The sequence below is a fragment of the Mastigoproctus giganteus genome, chromosome 2, assembly GCF_048544385.1.
Source record: "Mastigoproctus giganteus isolate SK-2022 chromosome 2, ASM4854438v1, whole genome shotgun sequence".
NCBI lineage: Eukaryota > Metazoa > Arthropoda > Arachnida > Uropygi > Thelyphonidae > Mastigoproctus > Mastigoproctus giganteus.
In genome coordinates this window covers 158,570,459-158,592,440 of record NC_143576.1, presented here as the reverse complement: position 1 = coordinate 158,592,440, position 21,982 = coordinate 158,570,459, and the positions used below count along the sequence as shown (strand labels likewise).

General features: G+C 34.5%; 1 protein-coding gene across 1 annotated transcript in view; it reads right to left on the bottom strand.

Annotated features, from left to right (window-relative positions):
- Positions 1 to 21,982, bottom strand: part of LOC150089693 (microsomal triglyceride transfer protein large subunit-like) — a 95,527-nt gene that overhangs the window by 9,917 nt on the left and 63,628 nt on the right. Inside the window, exons 12-15 of the mRNA XM_090390076.1 lie at positions 18,372 to 18,493; positions 11,708 to 11,908; positions 3,224 to 3,378; positions 1,617 to 1,787 (exon numbers count right to left, since the gene is read on the bottom strand). Coding sequence (XP_090246202.1) covers positions 1,617 to 1,787; positions 3,224 to 3,378; positions 11,708 to 11,908; positions 18,372 to 18,493 — 649 coding nt within the window. The remainder of the gene's footprint in view (positions 1 to 1,616; positions 1,788 to 3,223; positions 3,379 to 11,707; positions 11,909 to 18,371; positions 18,494 to 21,982) is intronic.

The window sequence follows — 21,982 nt, the reverse complement described above, 5'->3', positions numbered from 1 at the left end:
GGAGGCCTCATTTCAAGAAGGATGTAGAGCTGATGGAACGAGTACAGAGAAGGGCAACAAGATTAGTGAATGGAACAAAGGGTTGCTCTTACGAAGAAAGGCTTAAGTTTTGCAAATTACAGAGCCTGGAGACTAGGCATCGCCGAGGTGATCTGATAGAGGTGTACAAGGCTTTGAATGGCTTGAGCATGCTCAATGCCGATGGGATTCTTCCTCTTGCTCAGAATAATCACCTGAGAGGGCATAAATTCAAATTGAGGAAGGACGGATGCTGGATAGATGTGCGGAAATTCGCCTTTAGCCAGCGGGCAGTTGGTTTGTGGAATAGACTTCCATCGCTTGTTGTTGAAGTTGATAGCCTAAACAAATTTAAGGCTCAGCTGGACAGGTATTTCGAACGAATTGAGGGGTGAAATGGGAGTAGTGGTTGTTTTTTGTTTTTTTTTTTTTTTTTTTGGCTGATGCTGAATAAGCTTGCTTTCTTGCATCATATGCCTCTACTAATGCTAATGCTAATATTTTATACACATTATGGTTGTAATGCACAATTACTGTAGCAAGTGCATTGGCCCATAAGTATTAGTTACAGTTTATTACAATTTGTTAACTTTCTTTCTTTCCATATTACTCACATAAATATATATATATATATATATATATATATATATATATATATATATATCAATAAATTGGTTGGTTGGTTGGTTTTGATTTTATTGGCGCATTAGCTACTAAGGCTATAATGCGCCAAGACCATGTCATTTATAAAAAAGTTTAAACTTTCAGTGACCTAATTAGTTAGGTCACTTTGTCCAAAGGTATAACAAATATATAAAAGAAAAATGTAAATTTTATATACGAGCAAAAATATTTATTGATTTTAAAAAGCTAAAAACAGCAGACACATTGTCATTGTCGGATAAAATCTGACTGAGTGTATACGGCTCAGTCAGATGATTAAAAGCGGTAAAACGGATATTGCTAAAATCTGGACAATCAATTAAAATGTGTCTCATGGATAAAACTGTGCCACAGGACTCACACATAGGAGGGTCATCAGCCCTCATATATCAATATCAATAAAAAGTAATCGTGTAATCATTATATTATAATACAAAGTATCATAAATTTATAAACTTAAATTAAACAAAAATAGCATTTGCTTTAAATCATTCATTTGTTTTTAGATTGCAGTGTTTTTTTTTTTAAAGGATTTCAGAAAACATCAACAAAAAGTTATGCCTGCTGAAACTATCTTGGAATATCCTATGAAACTGCCAAGACTTTTTTTTTTTTATCTTACTTTCCAGCTGCATATTCATATGATATTCTGTTAGTGTTTTTCATTCTATTTTACAAATTTTGCACTCTTTGAATGTTTGTAGCTGACAGAGGAAAGAATACAGTCTTGGCAGGCATAGACTGAATTTTTTTGTTGTTGCTTTTAGAAAGCACCAACAAAATTGTTAAATTATGTTTTTTCAAATTGAAAAACTGCACAGCAGTGATGTGTAAAAATGAACATTTTTAAATTATAAATCATAAATAAATAAAAAATCATGTGTTATTTTAATTTTTAGTGGTATTGCAAAACTGCACTGATATAGACATCCTACCTGAAATTATAAGCAGGCTGATCGATCTGTATGCACATTCTCATAGGCTTAACAGAGTAATCAAGGTCTGTTATTAGATTTAAATGTGTATTTCCACCAAGCGAGAATTCAACATGACTTTTAGCAAAGGATGTATCTACATGAGCAGATCCCTGAATCACCATTGCTATACTAAATGAAAGGTTTAAGAAAAGGATACATAATTCATTAATGCTATTAATTATAATATTTTCAATTAATTATAAAAGATCAAAGATAAATATTAATTTATTCAAGCAAATGCTTTGTTAAAATTTGTTAGATAGCAGAGCAGCCCCATAATCACTACCAATATGCCAAATATTGGTGAGAAATGTAGAAAACAAGATGATCTGAAACAGCAAAATAATGCCAACAGAGATATATATATAAATATATACTTTGATAAATTTTCCATAACTGACAATATCTGGGGATTTGGACACAATGTCATCCCCTCTCAAAAGTAGCAAAGAAATGGGCACTATTTATCAAACATAGCCACTGCACTTGCAACAGGATCAATGCATGATCACAAAGCCTGTTTTAAAAAACACCTTAACAAAATATGACAGATTTCAGAAACAACAAAACACTCTTAGGTTCTCATCCAAATTTTTGCAACCCTACCTACTAATGTACAAGGACACATGCACATACCTCTTAAGTTTTAGAAATTGGAATCTCTGTACAATTCTCTAGCTATAGCAAGTCAGTATATTCAGGCAAGTCTATAGTGAATCAGTCATCCAGAAGCTTAATCACAAACCTTCATCACATCTACACCCAGACTGAAATGAGTCAGCACCTACAGATATTAACGTATGAATTTGTGCAATTGCATCATTTTTATACGTAGCTACCTACCAAAGTAGACAAATTGGCATCATTTTAATTACATCTCATATTGAGAATACCTTCAAAACGAGTTGCCATATATTGAACTACATCGAATAAGTAACACTTCAACAGTGAAGACTGATGTTACTTATTCTTGGAGCCGAAAATAAGTAACATCATATGGAACTATGTAAAATCTTCCAATCATTTGTGTTGTCGGGAGGAGGGGGTAACTTGTTGCAGGTCAAGCCCCTGTGTAGGGAGCCCTGGTTTCAGCTGTCATTTAAAAAAAAAAAAAAAAAAAAAAAGAGGGGGATGCACAGCAAGATAGTATATCCTCAAACAGGGAACAGTCTATGCTGGTTCTCAACATCCCCACTTCTAAAAAAGTAACTGATGTTAACACAGGTTTGTTGCTTTCACTACATCCTTAATTTTGCTATGGCAGTAGCTTTTTACAATGTTTTCAAGTATAAAATGGCATTACTCTGCAACATTACATTTTTTTTTTTTTTTTTACCCAGTTAAACACTATAACTGAAAAGAGTATAAAGAATGAAAAATATGAAAGAGTATAAAGAATCTTACTGGCATCCTAAAAACATCAGAAGCCTAACTGAAACTTTTTTTTTTTTTTGGAAACTGCTTGCATAAATTTACATTACTAACTAACTAACTAACTAACTCTCACACACACACACACACACACACACACACACACACACACACACACACACACACACACACACCTGTTTTTTGCCATTGAGTGAGAATTTTTATTCCACATGGAAACTTCACTTGTTCCAGATATATCTGTTGACAAAACACCTTTCAATCCAAGATCCACAATTAGTCCACTTTGCAAACCAACTGACTGACTATGTTCCATAAACAGCAAGTTAGCCTGTAAGATACCAAGTTAATCTATAATATGTGAAATAATGTAGAAAACTTTAAGAAATATTTTAAATCCATCTAAAAGCAGATTCATTAGAAAATAATGAACAATTTCTGAAAATAACTGACAATTTCTTTAATCAATTTAAATTATATTAAAATACTGATTTTCTCCTTAGTGTAAAGTTGGGTGATTCTCACATTTTTATGATCTTGTTATGTAAATATTTCCAAAAATGTTCCATCAATGATTTCTTTTTTTTTTTATTACACACTGACTGGTTAAAAAAATAAATAAATAATACACACCCCATCATAACTCACTAATGTATGCAGAACAATGCTGGCCCAAGACTTTTTTATAAATGAAGGTGAAATACTGGATGACACCTCCTAGAATTTAATTTCCGTTTATTACTGTGATACTTTAAATTTTCATAGAGATTTTGAGTCACTTTAAACTTTTAAATAAGCAAAAAAAAATTCTGTTTATATTCTCATATCAAAACTGCTTTATTGTAGCCAATAAACTGATCACAACAGTTAGCCCATGCATTTTTCTGTTAAAGTATATGAGCTTGATCTCAGAGTGCATAACACTAGATAAATATGTTATCCCATGATGACAACCAACCTTTAAATTACAGGCACAAGGTGCTCCACAATATCATAGAAATGATGACTAGCATTTATAAATAAATAAATATTTATTTGTCCTACCATCAACAAATAGATGAATGGTACACTGGTAAGAGAAAAATTCCCTTCACAGCAGAAGATGACAAAGGATTCACATATACAAAAGGAGATAATGAATAGCTGCAATATAAATATATATTAATTAATGAAAATTTGCAGTAGACGTACAAATACCTGCTACAGTCCTGGCACTTATTGTACGAAATGCTCAGTTTAATAACAAAATCAAATGAGATTGTTATGCTTGTATTAAATACATTAAAACTAATCGAGCTCACTATTAAAACTTCAAGCTACAAAGAGTTGAAACGTTAATACACAAACTATCCATATAAATCACATGTTTTTTATATTCTATCAAAAATCACAGAGTACAAAAATACACTGGGTATATTTTTACTCTGTGATTTTCAACAGTTCATAGACTTTATCAGCATCAGTTAGGCAACTGATCCAACCACACTGCAGTGCACATTAACTATCAGCTTTTTAAGGTAAATTCCAATATTCAATAAATCTTGAATGAACTCCACAACCACCTGTGTTGTTATCAAGAATAAATAAGACCAAATCATTCAAGATACAAATACCTATAAAACTGAAAATTATTTCAGTATAATGTCATTAAAAAAAAAAAGTCAATACCTTTCTCAGAGAATTAAGAAAAGTAAGAGAAAAGAGGTTTATCAGTCTTACAGAACATCACTATATGAAATAAGGTAATGCCCTTTTTATTTGGAATTGTTAAAATTCACAAACTAGGCCGTCCATCACACCCAGTCATTTCATATAAATCAGTTACCATTTTCTGGCCTCTCTTCATAAGAGGTGTGACAATGAAGTTCCCAGATTGGTGCAATAAAAAGAACACAAAGTTTTTGTTCAGCATGGTTTTATTTTTATTCGAAGTAATCATTGCCTGATATGAATGCGCTTATTACACATTTTTAAAAGTTCCTTAAAAGAATTAGTGAAAGTGTCGTGTTCAGTTTGGCTTTACAATTTTTTTTATGAACTCAACATCCTGAAATCTCTTTTCTTTGAGGACAGTATTCATCTTGGAAAAAAGGAAGAAGTCTGCTGGTGCTAGATCGGGAGAGTAGGGTGGAGGGTTGACCTGTACGGTTGATTATGTTTCACCAGAAAAATGTTCACAACAAGTACAGAATGGACAGGGCCTTGTCATGCAACAAGAACCAGCTGCCTTTCTCTCAAAATTGCAGCTTCACATGAGAAATGTATTTCAATAGTCTTTAAAGTACCTGTATGTAGAACACAGCATTGACTTCCTCCCCTGAAGGGGAGGAAGTCAATGCTGCATTGCTTGTACAAATTCCTTGTGAATCACACTGTTTATCAAAAAACATGATCAGCATAGTCTTGATCCTGAACTTCTGTAAACAAAACTTTCTGGGCTTTGGTAATGATTTTCTCATTTACAGTAATAATACAGTCCAGTTCACTCATTCTTTTCTTCATCTCGCTACATATGATCTACAAGATCTACTCATGATGCAATGATTCAAGCTGGACTGTTCTTTCCTCCTTCTGTATGATCCCAACTATTGATCTCAAAGCATCCCCTTGTGATGCAATGACTTAAATGCAACTAGTGGACTTATCAGGAATGAACATATCAGAACATGAACACTTCTCTTATATCTTTTTGGGTATTATCAGTATGAGATCCCTGGTCTGGCTCCATGTGCCAGGGATTTTAATAAGCTAGGTGGCAATATGTATTATAGTATTGTATTATATGTATTACATAAATTATTTGTATGGTATTTTATATAGGTGGCAGGGTTTCTAGGAAAGCTGGCTGGGACCACCAAATTTAATAAATAAAATTAAAAAAAAAAAAAAAAAATCTTATTCATATCCAACTCATCAGCCATCATTCTAAGGGTGTCAAAGGACAATCTCTGACTACAGTTCCCCAGAGTTTTTCAACTCTGTCTCCTCATTTCAAGAGATTGATGCCACCTACTTCTTGTGTCATCGCAAACATCGTGTCTGCTTTCATGAACTGTTTATACTATTCGTACACATTAGTATGAATTTAACATTTCATCACAATAAACAGTTTTTTTGTTTGTTTTTTTCACATTTTGTATGTTTCTGGTGCAGATTTTCCAAATTTAAAGCAAAATTTGATATTCATTCACTGCTCCACTGTAAAATCATGGCACAGAATGTTAATGCTACTAACAAAATTAGTTGTTACTTGCAACCTGTCAGCCTACTGGACAATCCCTGTACTACCATCTGTTGAAAAAAATTTTAACTGCAACATACCATTTCTGCTTATTTTCAAACTCATTGAACATGGTCACGACAATCTGGAAACTTTATTGCCACACCTCACACATTGTAAACATTATTTCTCCTTTGGTTATATCGACATATAAATTTAGAGTCAACAACATAGAAGAGGTATACAAAAATTACAGTACACTTAAACTTGACCACAAGGACATTTTAGTTTCTACATTTGTATAAAGGGAAACTACATACAACGTAGTTTACATTTACACAAATGTAAACATTTATTTTACACAGAATAAAACATTGCGGCTGTAAAAATTGGATACTATTGGAAAACAATATGCAAAACTAACTCCAGAAAATAATATAAAACTGACTTCCTTTCTCTTACTTGTGAACTGTTTTGTACATAAATCTCTGACTTACAAGCAGATATTTGAATTCCCTATGAGTTTAGGTGTATCAGCTCCAATTTAGAATATTTATTTATCTAGTGTCAAAAATGAAATATTAACTATGTATTACGAGTCAAAAATTAAGTAATCTGTAAGGTTCACCAATGGCATTCTTATAATAAGTAATAAACTGACTATAGACAAGTTAATAAGTACATTTAATTCATTTCATCCCAAACTGAAATATACTCTTGAAATTGAAAAAGATAGTAGTACAGGTTGACCATCACTAATCCGGTTCCACCGCTAATTCAGACATAATTTCAGCGAACATAATTTCAAATTTTCTGGGTCGGCGCACCGACTGCAGCTACTGTTTTGGTGGCATTGGTTGCAGCATCAGCTGTTGGCATGAACTCATAAATACTGGCAAGCCATTCCTACTAGTTTTTCTGCATTTATTATTATAACCTGCTCACATTTAGCCCCAGCTATGGTTCCAATGCATAAAGCAAGTGCATCTCGTGGTGTAGAGCGCAAACACCGTACATTGTCCATAACAGGTAAAGTTGAACTTCTGAAAAACCTCGACAGCAGTGTGTCTGTGAGAAGTTTAACTCTGCTTAATTGTAAATTCCAGCAATTTCTCTCAGTTCCTCTTATTTTAGTAATTTTCTTCTAGCCATTCCTTTTTAGATTTTTTTTTTTACAACACTTTTGGAAAAACACAACACAATATGTTGGATAATACAGCGTGCTAACGAACTTGTTTTCACAAAATCTCTAACAAGGCGCCTCCATAGCCAGGTGGGCAGGAGCAGCAGTGCATAGCACACACTTCTTGATTAGACCGGAGTTCGAGCCCGTGACCACCAAATACGGAGGATGCGGAAAGGTCAGGGAATGACCACCACATATCCCCGAGCAATATGGCCTTAGTTGCTAATGCTCCTAAAAACCAAATAACAACAACAACAATCTCTAACAATACTGACAAACTTATTGCGACATCTGAGAGTTTATTTTATCACAATTAGTTTTATTGCAGTGCTCGCCACATGTGCAATAAACTAATCACAAACGACCTTCATGTGTATGCCGTAATAGCGTCACACGTATGTGGCCAACACAGCTTCTCAAGAAATAAAGTAACCTACTGGGCCACGTTGGCCACATATATGCGAGATAAACAAAAAAATTTTAAAAAGATCTTTTTTTTTTTTTTTTTGATATTTTAAGCGAAAAAAACGACAACACTGACATTACAATATTTATTTTAGAATTACTAATCAAATTATTTGCTAAATATTTTTTGGCCCCTGGGGAATTTTTTTCTTAAAACTAGCTTGGCAGTCAACATGTTAAAAGTAGGATGAGGTGGTTAGCTGTTAGGTAAACTGTATGTGCTAAAATAACCACTGCTAAAATAACCATCGATGATCTGGCAAACTCACTAATTCGGCACTCCACAGGTCCCAACGCTGCCGGATTAGTGATGGTCGACCTGTATTAATTTCTTGAATTTAACCATTATAAAACAAGGCACCCATATTCACAGAATGCCTACTTGTTCCGGACAGATTTTTGCAATGTGCTCCCCATAACCCTTTGGACCTAAAAATGTCTGTCCTTTATACACAGTTCCTCCTTCTTCTTCCTGTCCAGTATTAGGCCTAGTGGCCTGTTACGGTCTCTCTCCATCTTTGCAGGGGTCTACCTCTGTCTCTACTTCCCTAGAGTGTGTAGTTTAGAATCTCTTTCGGATAGCATCTATCCTCCATTCTCTCTACATGCTGGATCCATCTGTTTCTGTAGGAGTTTAATAAAATTCAGTACTGAAGCTGTCTGCTGTTCTGACAAGATGTCTTGATTTCTGCTCACATCAAGTCTGGTATAGCCTGCATTTCTGCACAGTCAACCTCCTGCTATCCCCTTTGCTCACTGTCCATGCCTCAGAGCCATATGTTACGATAGGTCTGGCGAGAGTGTTATGTAGCCATGTCCTTTTCGTCCTTGTTTTTTTATGCATCAGATTAGATTTGAAAATATGATTTATAGTTTAATAATTCCTATGTTCCTTTTTTTTTTTTTTTTTTTGGTAGTTGTTGGCACATAGGCTTCTGTGGCCATAATGCACCTCTCAAGGTTTTTGCAGCACTTTGATCCAAGCCCAAGATGGGAATCGAACCCACGACCTTTGGGTTGCCAGGCAGGCACTTTACCCACCCGGCTAGCCCGGTTGGCCCTATGTTCCTTAATACAAAAAAAAAAAAAATAATAATAATAATAATACTGACTTCTGATCTGATCAAGAACTTTTGTGGGGTAAGCTCTCATCTTTCAGCATGAGGGTTATTCCCCCCCCCACCAACAATCATAAATTAAATAATAACGTAACATTTACTGGCCTTTTCACCTGAGTAAGAATTATTCATTAGACAACCTCAACAAAATCACATTCTTACCTTATTACATATCTCTAGCTAGCAAAATTAAAGATACATTTAAGCACACAGGTGTAAAAGTAGTCTTTTAATCATACCGAACCATTGATTCTATATTCTGCAGCATAAAAAAAAAACTCTTTCTTATAAAATCAGTGATTTAAATAAAATAGTATAATTGCTATATTAAGACGGGTGTTGTTTGGCCAAATACATTGCGTCAACTTCCAGCAGTTAGAGACATTCCAATATATTGAAAACCCATGTTTACTTTCACAAATACAGCATATGCACCAGAAACAGAATTATTACAGAACTTACGACACATGCACATAATAATGAACATAAAACACAACCAAATAATGTGGAAATCATATTAAAATTAAATAATAATTACAAACTTTGCATCAACGGAGCACTCGCTATAACGAATTATAAATTAGAATATTCATACATACTAAATACTGGACCCAGGTTGATTTTTCTAACATCTGGTGTCTCAAGAAAGTTAAGTTCTCAACTAACTAATCAGAAATGAGCTCTCCTTTCATCAAGATTCCTCTTAATACATAAAACCCTTATCCTCTACACATACATTACACAATATTAAAATTCTGGCAATGGGTCCTTACAAAAAGATTAATTCTCTACTTTCTGTTGTGTTTATCTCACTGTATTAAATTTATGTTTTGTATTAAATTTATTAACCTTTCTTCCTCAAAGATGTCTTTAAATCACTTACGCCAACTGTAAACTGATTTGTTTTGGGAATTCCTTTTTATAGTGGCATACTAGTCACTAAATTTTTCTTTGGAAACTGAATGACACAAAATACTTTTGAATACACTCTTCCTGGCAAATGTGATGGCAAATTACATTTCCAGAAAGGAATTTTAAAAAATTCAATGTTTATTTATTTATTTTCAGATTTTTTCTCTAACTAACATTCCTCAGTGTGGGCTCTCTCTCTTATGACCAAGTGATAGCCTTCTTCTAAACCCAAAATAAATCAGTTTACAGTTGGCATAAGTTATTTAAAGACACCTTTGAAGAAGAAAGGTTAATAAGTTAAGGACCATGAAAAGTGCACTTCATGAGTATGTTGTTATTTGCCAACTGGCAACAAAACATAAATTTAATACAGTGAGATAAACACAACAGAAAGTAAAGAACTAATCTTTTTGTAAGGATACATTGCCAGAATTGTCATTAGAGGCATACTAGTCACTAAATTTTTCTCTGAAAACTGGATGGCACAAAATGCTTTTGAATACACTCCCTGGCAGATGTGATAACAAATTACATTTCCAGAAGGGAATTTAAAAAAATTCAGTGTTTATTTATTTATTTTCAGAATTTTTTCTCTAACTAGCATTCCTCAGTGTGTGCTCTCTCTAATGTGATATCCTTCTTCTAAACCCAAAATCCAAGCCTGCATATGGATTTAAATAGAATTCCAAGATGCAGCCAATTTCATTTAGTTATTGAGACTGTTTAAGTCTAATTATCAATTCAATATCAGTAGTGGCAAACAATGCAAGGAAGCAAGCTTATATAGGATTAGTCACAAAAAAAAAAAAAAAAAAAAAAAAAAAAACTCACATCATTTGTTCATCCCCTCCAGTAATTTATTTATCTAATCCTTCCTTAAACTTATTCAAACTACTGACTTCCACAACACCAGATGAAAGTTTATTCCAACAGTCAATTATACTCCGGCTGCATATTTTGCATATCTATCCTCAGCTATTCTTTTCCAATCTATGTCCCCTCGCATGTTTTGAGATGTCATCAGCACATAGTTTACTCCATTTAGAGCCTTAAACACTTCAATCAGGAACCCCTCACAGAAGCCTAGGTTCCATAACATTCAGTCTTTCCTAGTAAAAGTACCCTTTTGTGACCCTGAATAATCTTGTTCTTGTTCTTCTTCTTTACCCTTGCATTCCAATAAGAATCAAGCAACTCCTTTGGTGTAGTCAAACACATTTACTTAACTAAGAAAACAAAAAGGGAATATACTAGGAGGATTATAGTAGGAAGTCTGCTACTGGCAGAGTACAGAACAAAATTGTTCTCTATGGCAGATGTTCAAATATTGTCCATATCATTTAATTCCTAAATTCATCTACCATAATCACTCAAATGCTAATGCAGCATGTTACCCTCATAATCAGGCATTAACCATTTTCCAGCCATATTTATGCTTGTATATAAATATTACTCAAAACAAAACCAAATATTGTATAGCCTTATCATGTCTTTGTAAAATAATAGGTTTGAATAACTCATAACAGCTGCATTTGCTAGTCTACTTACTGCATAGAGAATGTACTTTTGGACTTCAAATAAAAAGCATTAACTCCTAATAGATCTCTTGGCAATTATAAAGCCAGTGTACAAATTTTTTCATTATAAAATTTAAATAATAAATCTGCTTTCCTAGAAAATAATAAAACTGATTACCTCTGTAAACATCAAAGCAATATATTAGTATTAAATTTAGTTAATAAAAAATAAAGTTAATTACCTGAAGAGCAGGTGTAAGCTCACTTCCTGCTGCAGCCCATACTAATCCCATCAGTTCTGTTGTTCCAGTGAAAAACACATAAGGACGTAATTTAACATTCATCACAGATAATTCCATTCCTGCTGAATGCTCCTCAGGTTGAAATCCATTCAATAATTCATTCTGTGGTGTACCACCAAATCCAGTAACAAACAAGCCAAGCTAATAAAAATATAAAAAAATTTTGTCTAAATATATCAAAATTATGAGTTTAAAAAAAGCTGAATGTACAATATCAATAACATATATTCATAATTATAATTCATTATGCAAAGGGTATTAGGAAAGTTTTGCAATACAGCTTTGTTTATTTAATTTTTTCAAAGTAATTTCCTCTACATTCAATACACCTCTCCATCCTCCGAAACCAATCTTTAAACCAGTTCTGCCAAGTTTCACTAGGGAGTAAAGCACACTCGTTGTCCCAAGCCCGTAGAAGGTCCTCCTCACTTGGAAACCGCCTCCCTTTTAGCTTCATTTTCACATGCGGGAACAGTGCAAAGTCGCAGGGAGCAAGGTCTGGACTGTAGGGAGGGTGCTCGAGAAGTTTCAGTCCTGTCGTGGTCAAATATTTGGTGCAGGCTTTGGCGCGGTGATCTGCAGCATTATCGTGATGGAGGTACCAGGTGTCCATTCTTGACTTTGGCCGCAGGTTCTTCATAGATCCAATGACTTTAGGCAGGCATTGTTCAGTATACCACTTAGCTGTGACTGTCTTCTGCGTGTCCAAAACGACACATTCCACAATTCCACTCGATTTGAAAAATACAGCTATCATTTTCTTCTTTACAGATCGGGATTTTCTGACAATTACGGGTGTGTCGTCATCATCAAAGACCCAAACTTGGTTTTGAGCCTTGGTCGGCAGATCGTAATAGTACAGCCAAGTCTCGTCACCTGTCACGATGTTGTTCACATACCGAGATTGTCCCTTATCAAACTTTTTTAACATCTCCCGGCACCAAGTCACACGTCGTGTCATCTGCTCTTCAGTCAGTTGATGTGGCACCCAGAGAGAACAAAGTTTCTTCACGTGCAAATGATCTTGCAGAATCAAATGAATTGCTGGTGCATTTAGGCCCAAAGTATCCTCTATCTGTTGGTAGATCACTCGCCTGTTTTCGTCAAGCATTTTCCTCACAGCAGTAACGTTTTCCTCTGTAACTGACGTTCGTGGCCTTCCCGGCCTCTCCGAATCCTCCAGAGTGAAATTTCCCCTTTGGAATTCTCTATACCACCTGAATATCGTTGTACGATGTGGACAATCATCATCTAGTGCAAGAGTCATTTCTTCTAAGCACTGGTCTATGGTTAAACCACGCACAAAATTATACCACAAAACTGTCCTTATCTCATTTCGTGACCACGATGCCATCGCAAGCACTTTACACTCTCACTACTAATGAATAACTGAGCCCATCGACTTGGCGCGGCGGCTACTATGCACGTATGAACATGTCTCAACGTGCAGCAACAAGCAGCTTCCTGTGATTCATTGTTGCGTCATATTGCAAAACGTTCCTAGTACCCTTTGTATAAGCCTGAAGTGCAGAGAGGAGCTCAAAATTTAAGTATGAGAGCTGTTTAATAAAGAATGATCATAATTTTTCATGAACAACTGTACTGCTTACTATTTCTAGCTGAAATAGCAAGCAGCTATTCTGAGCTGCAAAATTTAAGACCAAACCAAGCTGTGCCGCACAGCAACTGTGCAGTTGACTCATGCACACAGTGTGACCTTGGCAGTTGGTCAAGTTTATGCCTGTTCAGTTTTGCCTAAGTAACAATGGATTTGACATTGTTACTTAAGCAAAGCTCGCAGGGTTTAGAATGTTTATAGATGGACATGATTCAATCACAAAAATCAGCAGTTCTGGAGCTCCAACCACCACTTTCTCCACAGAAACCACAAGCACTGCTTCTGTAATCATGAGAGAAGATTATAATATAACAGTAAAGCAACTGGCCGAGATGTTGAAAATATCAGTAGGAAGCAAGCACGGTATTCTCTTTGACCACTTGCACATGATGTGTTTATGCAAGCTGGGTTTCAAGGCTATGCACACCTCAGTAACAGCAAGTTTGCATGGAGGTTTTTCAGGAGTTGCAACGGATGGTTACTGAAGATGGTGAAGGTCTACATAAGGTGATAATAGCAAATGAGACAAGGCTTCATCATTTCAACCCAGAGAATAAGCAACAAAGCTCTGTTTGGAAGTCTACATCATCGGCAACACCTAAAAAGCAAAGGTTATGGTCATCTCTTTTTTTGGCATTTAAGGAATGGTTTACCAGCATGTTGTTCCACATCATATGATTGTCACAGGACCTTACTACAGAACTGCACTGCACAATCTGCAGGATCACATTCATCCCAAAAGCCCACAACTGCACAAAAGTGAGTGGATGATGGATCATGACAATACGAGACCTCACACATTGCTCATACTCTCATCAAGTACTTGGCCAACATTAATGTCAAATGCATTCCTCATCCACCTTACGATCCTAACCTTGCACCATGTGATTTTTTTTTATTTCCAAAGTTAAAGGAGCTGCAAGGAAAACATTTCCAGTCATCACAAGAAGTTGTAAACACATCGGAGGTGATTCTCAAATACATATCAAAAAATGGTTTCCACCATATTTTTGAAGAATGACCAAAACAGTGGAGTATGTACGCTTCATCAATTGGGAACTACTTTGAAAAGGACCATAAAAATATGGATGTTGTGAAAGGTATGGTGTAAAAAAAAAAAAAAAAAAAAAAATATATATAAATATATATACACACACATATACACACAGATATGATCATTCTTTATTGAACAGCCCTTGTAACTTAAATTTCTTTACAAAAAAAGATATTCCCGTAAGATCACTATTAAAAAATATTTTAATTAATTAAAATGTTTAAATGGCATGTTGCACAGGTTATCTTTGTAAAATTACTACAAATGAAAGCACTTCACCTGCATAGGATTAAGATTTTATTTATTACTAATAGAGTCTAACAATCATGCATTTTGTGAATGTTTTCTCTTCTGCTTCTCCAGTGACTGTAATTCTCTTGTGAATGTAGATGCATAATCACAAAAACATCATTAGTGTTTTTGTAATTATGAAACTATCACAAAAACACAATTTGGTGTGTTTGTGAGGGTAAAACTGCAGGAAGGTACCATGAAGAAGTAGAGGAGAAAACATCTGCAAAACATATGGTTGTTAGACTTTGTTAGTAATAAATAGATTGTAAACCCTATATAGGTGAAGTGTCTTCATTCATAGTTATTTTACAATGGAAAAAGTTCATATAAATATGTGCTTGATTCTGAATGGTTACGAAGCTATAGCTATTTGAATTTTAAAAAATGTCTATGAAGTTTCAATGGTTAAAAATAAAAAATAAATTAGAATATGAATAAGTAATTATACCTAGTATGAATAAACATTTTAATAGGCATATGTCTGCATATTCTTATTTATTATTTTACTATTTTTCACCACTGAAAATTCCATAGCCATTTTTTTTTTAAATTCAAATAGCCACAGCTTCATAACTATTGAGAATTGTATACGTATTTATATAAACTTTTGTCACTGTTTTCAGGCCCGAAATAACATATAAAATATATATTTTCTGATCTTTTGATTTTAGCCAGATTTCAATAGTGCTTAAAGATGCAAATGAATCACATAAACTGACAATTCAAAAGCAAATTGCTTGGTATAGTGGGAAGGAAGAATATGCCTCCAGAAGCCCTGTATTAAATACTTTTCATATGAGAATTTTATTTTTTATATACCAAATTTTTAAATGGGATGTAGTTTATTTATAATCAGCATTAGCCTTCCTTCATTACTACTGCAATTTGAGCCTACTACTTATTAATGGAAATAGATTACATTACATTGAAGAAAGTAACTGTATTCATCATGACTTCACAAGAGATTTTTTTCTCCCTATTTTCAATTTTTAAAACAAATGTTGTTCAATTTTTAAATTTTTAAAAAATTAAATTCATTATTAATATCAATTCCAATACTTCCCTAATCTGAAATAATGCAGACTTTCAATTCTAATAATCTATTATACATTATCAAAACCATGCCTGAATATATATTTGTTCATAATACTGGCCTCAAGTTTTATGTCTACAAAGATAAATCATACATTGTGTTTTATTACTGTGGGTATGTGTGACCAAGCATGAGCCTTTTTTAATTTTTTTTTTTTCTAACTATTCTTTGATTCTTTTGACAGAAAAATTTAACAAAGTAATATAAATGAAAGATAAAAATAAAAAAGGATTTCCTAGGAAGGAAATTTACTGATTAAATAAACTAACCACTGAACATAAAAACTGAACTTATTTCTGACCATTACAACCAATCTTTACGGCATTCTGTGATCAAAATATCACAAACAAGTTTGTCATAGAATTCAGCATACCTGCAGGTAAAGTAAAATGACTAATTTGCATAGAAGTATACTAAATGCATAATCATAGTATTTAGTATTTATAACACGCATTCTCAAATATCTTTGAATGCAGTAACCTATCCAAAGACATTTATTACCAAATGAAATCATCAACAAGGCACTGCTTTAAATCTTAGCTGGCAGTAAGCCAAGTTAGACCATCTTGTTTGTTGCACTTAACTTTTAAGAATTTTTTCTATTGAATTTAAATGTAAGTACTTGTAAAGGAAATTTAAACTGGTGATGGTCATGCAGGGCGAATCAGGTCCAGCTCCAAAATATTGTGTGTGCATAAATTGTTGGTTTGAGGTTAATGGCTGTAACTTTATGTATTTTCCTAGGTACAGACACAGTTTCACTTAGGCAGCTTTGGAGTGAACAGTTATTGTTTTACTTGGAATTATACATAGTATGCAGCTGTTAGAAGTTATTCAACCATTTTGAAGTGGGACCTCTTGGTGCCACTGTGAATTGCGAAATTTTGTACCCTTAATAGTTTCAAAAACTTGATATTATACATGACTAATGGTATCTAATATAAAGGATGTTTCATAACATGTGAGCCATACTTTCAGGAATCAAAATCAATAAAAAAAGTTCATATAAAAGATGTCCAAAATCACATTGTTTCCAAATTACAGCCTGTGTTTTAACAATATAGGCTGTAACTTGGACATAATGTGATTATTCACCTTATCCTTAAAGGAGCTCAAATTGACTGCCCTGCACATGAATACACATTGACTGATATGTTCAAAAATTCCAGGTACTGTTTACACTTTCTGGCATCCTTATTCCATATGTTGAAGTATTTCAAAGTTGTCAATGGGTGCCACACAAACAATGGATGTCAAATGATCCTAAAGGTAATAACTGAGTGGAGTGAGCAAGCCATGCAATGGGAGCTTCATGGTCTGTCCATTTATCAGGGAAATGCTCATTCAAATGGTCTCTGGCTACTCAACTAAAATGAGGTGAAGTGACATCATGCATAAACTACATATATCATTGGACAGCAAGAGGAAATTCATCTAGTAAATCCATCAATCATTCCTTAAAAAAAAGAGGAATAGGATTCTCTAGTTAATCTTCCAGGCAAAACAAAAGAACCAATTATGCAGTCAACAATAATTCTTGTCCATACATTAAATTGTTGCTGATGCCTTTAATGGATGATGGCATGTGGATTATCTTCTGTCCAGTGATGAGTTCTGTGAAAGTCAATCATGCCTTTCCTTGTAAAGTTGGCCTTGACAAAAAATAACATGGAGGACAGAAAAAGAGGATCATGTGCACATTGTTGTAAGAAACAATACAAAAAGTTTCTTGTCATGGGAAATCAACTTCAGTAAGGTCTTGTGTAATCTTTGAATGTAATACAAGTAAATCTGTTGTTTCCTTAAAATTCTCCATACATATGCATGTCCTATGTCCTCTTCTGATGCTATCTTTGAGTGACAGCACTCAAAAGCAAAGGATTTTCAGAATTCTCTTCCAACCTCACAGTTCTGGTTCTCATTGGTCTATCACCATCTGCAACTCTCTTTTTGAATGATATTGTTATCTCCAAGATGCTTATGCGTTCTCTGAAAGGTCTTCTTATTTGGCTGATAACAATTGGAAAACTAAAATCTTTCCATATACTGGCATCTTGCTGTGGCAACATTATACTCAGAAAATCCATATAGAAGATGCACTTCTGTGATTTCTAAGTTTGAATAAGCCACAATTCTCACTTCAAGTGCACAACATCACTTAATAGTACACAAACTTTTAAGATTATTTTTGGTCTTACTGAACTGCACTTGAAATTAATTTTATGGTAAGAAGTTACAATTACAAAAGAGTAAAATACTGTTTCAAAATAAATTCAGACAATGTTTATTAACATTCACACTAGAATATTAATTTAACTTATATACCTACATAACTATGCTACTGTAATGTGGTTGGCCTACCCTGAAACCAATAGGTATTTTTTACTGGAAAATTTCTGGAACACAGAAAGGGCTATAACTTGGAAACAAAGCAATTTACATAAACGTTTTTCATTGTTTAATGGTTGATCCTGAAAGTATGGCTCACATGTCATAAAATATCCTAATAGCAAGTTACCTAAAAGTAGTACTAAGCCTTACGTACAGAAAGTAAGGTCATTTCATTCTGCTGTTTGTTGATTTTGATATCCAAGCTTGTTTTTTTCAACATACCTCCAGGTTTCATTTCTATATTTATACCATATGTAATGTTAACATCTCCTCCTCCTAAATAAAAAAAAAAATAAGAATTCATTAATCAGAATACTCTCATATTAACTAATGAACTAATTCTACAAACTATACTGTTCAATATCAAACATAGTGTGCTGAAAGACTTACGTAAGTCTGAAGCAACAGACTTCTGCTCTACACATTGAAAACATTTCATCCAGATTTGTATATTTAGTTTTAATTGCCTGACCATAATAAATAAAGACAAATTATTACTAATTTTGAACTTTTAAAAACAAAACGAACCAAACAAAATTATAAACTCCTAAAATAACTTGCTTTCCACTGGCAATAATAATATCAAAATTAGGTTAAAAATTTCCAAACTATTTGGGCATATTAGCTTTTAATTATAAAAATTCAGCTACTAATATTGTCAAGGATACAAGCAACTTTGACCTATATATCTGTAATCAGCTAAACATACACATATACATTGACCCAAACCACAAAGATATTATTACTGGTAATTTAAATTTACTATTATCAGTATCATTTCCTTCAAAACACAAATTCATTTATATCTATTGCAATTCTGTGTGAAAATGTCCCACAGATGCAATATTCCTATAGAGATCTGCTATGATATTTTCAAAAATCTGGAAAACATTTTTCAATGAATCATACTGTAATATTGAGTTCTTTTGCCATTTTTTTTTTTTAAAGTATCATATTTTTCTTAAAAACGAAGCCTTCCATAACCCCATTTACAATTTAGGAAACTCAGTGCCATTCATAATTTTTGAAAAGTTCTTTTTTTCCTTCTAAACCAGAAAATTTAGGCATAGGTGGACTGAAAATAATTCATCATGCTGATTTTTTGGCAAAAATATTTTGTTCAAATGGACTTACAAAGCATTCATAATATGCTAAGTTCACTGGGACCTAGAAATATTTTCATATAGTGAAAATTTTATTAAAACATTATTCACTGAAATGGGATTTTACTGTGGTATGTGTAGTATGTACTTTCATCTAAAAGCTTACAATGCTATTACAATGCTACCCCAGTCTATTATAATGATTTGGTTTTGATTTTATTTGCGCATTAGCTACTGAGGCTATAGCACGCCCTATTATAATGAGAAGGTTAGCAAGTTCCACTATAAAAACATGGTTAATTTATTGTACACAGACTACACATATTATACAAATAAAACAAGCATATAACAGTAAGTGACTATCTATTGTATGAATGATCAAATAAATACAATTATAACATGACAGTTTGTCATATGCAGCTATGCTTAGGATTAACTTGTCTCCTTCACTGTCTATAGTGATGCATGTGGCTGTATATTTCTGTCACTGCTATACATGTAGATACGTGAGGGCACACATTGACAGCTCCTTGATGTTTGAGGCTTTCAAGGAATGCCTAAATGAGTGTCACTTTAGGCTTACAAGGTAAGCAGCAGGCTTCCTTGCATCATATGGATAATACTAAGGAAAACCTAATAAAAAAACATGTCTATGTACTCACAGGAATGCAGGTACAGACTGCACACTGCATTACAATGTGTGATTCATTCTTGGACATAAATGTTGAAATCAATGAATACATATATATACATATACACTAGACTCCCGCTAATCCGAACTAACTGGGACCGAGCCCTGTTCGGATTAGCAGAATTTCGAATTAGCCGAATAACTGCAATAATGCAGAAGCAAGCAGTAAAACAGGTCTAGTTTATTAAGGAATGAATGTATAGTAAGCCTACTAGCGTTTGTACGCAAGCGTAACACACCGGAAGCAAACCCCCCCCCCCTCCACGCTATGACTAATTGCACGCGACATTGTGCATTAAACGTGAATGTTTATATCTTCGCTCTACATTACATTTTATAGCTTAGTTTAGTTCAGTCTGCTGCCACAATGGCCACGAAACGGAAACACACAGCGTGTATGTTGAAAGATAAGCTGGAAGTTTTGAAAAGGCTGGACAAGGGGGAAAGTGCAACGAAATTAGCAATAGAGTTTGGAGTGGGCAAGGCCACAGTAACTGACTGGAAAAAAAACCGCGCAAAGATCGAGCAGTTTTGTACCTCTACTTCAGAAAAATCAGTTGAAAATCGACAAACAGTAAGGCCCTCAACGTTTGACAAGCTTGATGAAGCCTTATTCACGTGGTTCACTCAGGAAAGAGGAAGGGGAACACCCCTAAGTGAACCTCTTGTTAGAGAAAAGGCCATTCATCTCAACAAGCTAATGAAAGGTGATGAATCATTTAGTGCGAGTACCAGTTGGTTTGATCGCTGGAAGAAGCGCCATGGGATTCGCCAGCTAACGATCACCGGGGAGCAATTATCAGCTGATTATGCTGCAGCAGAGAAATATTTGGGTGAGTTCGCTGATTTGGTATCACATTATTCACCTCAGCAGATATATAACGCTGATGAGACAAGTTTAAATTTTAAGGCTTTGCCCACAAAAAGTCTAGCATCTCAACAAGAAATGCGTGCCCCAGGTTTTAAAATGAATAAGGAGCGAGTGACGTTGATAGCTTGTAGTAATGCTTCAGGAAATCACAAGCTACCTTTGATGATGATCGGTAAATCAGCGAAGCCGAGAGCTTTTAAAAATATAAACATTAACAATCTTCCAGTTCATTACAAAAGTCAAAAAAAAGCTTGGATCAACGGACAGCTTTTCATTGAGTGATTTCATAATCAATTTGTCCCAGCAGTGAAACGTTTCAGCAATGAAAATGATTTGCCACCTTGTGCCATTCTCCTCATAGACAATGCGCCGTCCCACCCAGACGTTTCCGAGTTGACATCAGGGGATATAAAGGCAGCTTTTTTACCGCGTAATGTAACACCATTATTACAGCCCATGGACCAGGGGGTGTTACAGTCTATCAAGCTTGCATACAGAAAGAAATATCTTAGGTCCTTGATAAAAGATAACACCAATTCACTTTCTTTACATGAGAAAATGAAACAAGTGAACTTAAAAGATGTTGTATATTGGGTTGCTGAGTCGTGGGAGGGTGTAACCGAGCAGTCCATACAAAGATCATGGAAGAAATTATGGCCCTCTCTCAGCTTTGTCGATAGCTCTGACGAAAACAATGACACAGAACAATTAATTCAGCTCGTACAGGAAATTCCCGGGTGCGAGGAAGCAACAAAATCTGACGTTAATGAGTGGATTGCAGCGGATGGAATAGGTCATGAAAACCTGTCGGATGAGGACATCGTGGCAGCTGTCACCCAAGAAGACTCCAAGCAGAATGATGACGGGAGTGATGACGAGCCCGGTGTTTCTGCGGAACAACTTGTGTCGCACACAGACGCGACAGCGGTCCTTGACCTCGCTTTACGCTACTTAGAACAACATCCCAGCGCTACACCGGCAGACTACATGTTTATGAAGCGGTGGCGAAACATAGCATCATCTAGCCGATTTTCATCGTTACATCAAAAGAAACTAACAGAGTTTGTTACTTCTGAAAAATGACTTTTGTTCCTGTTTTG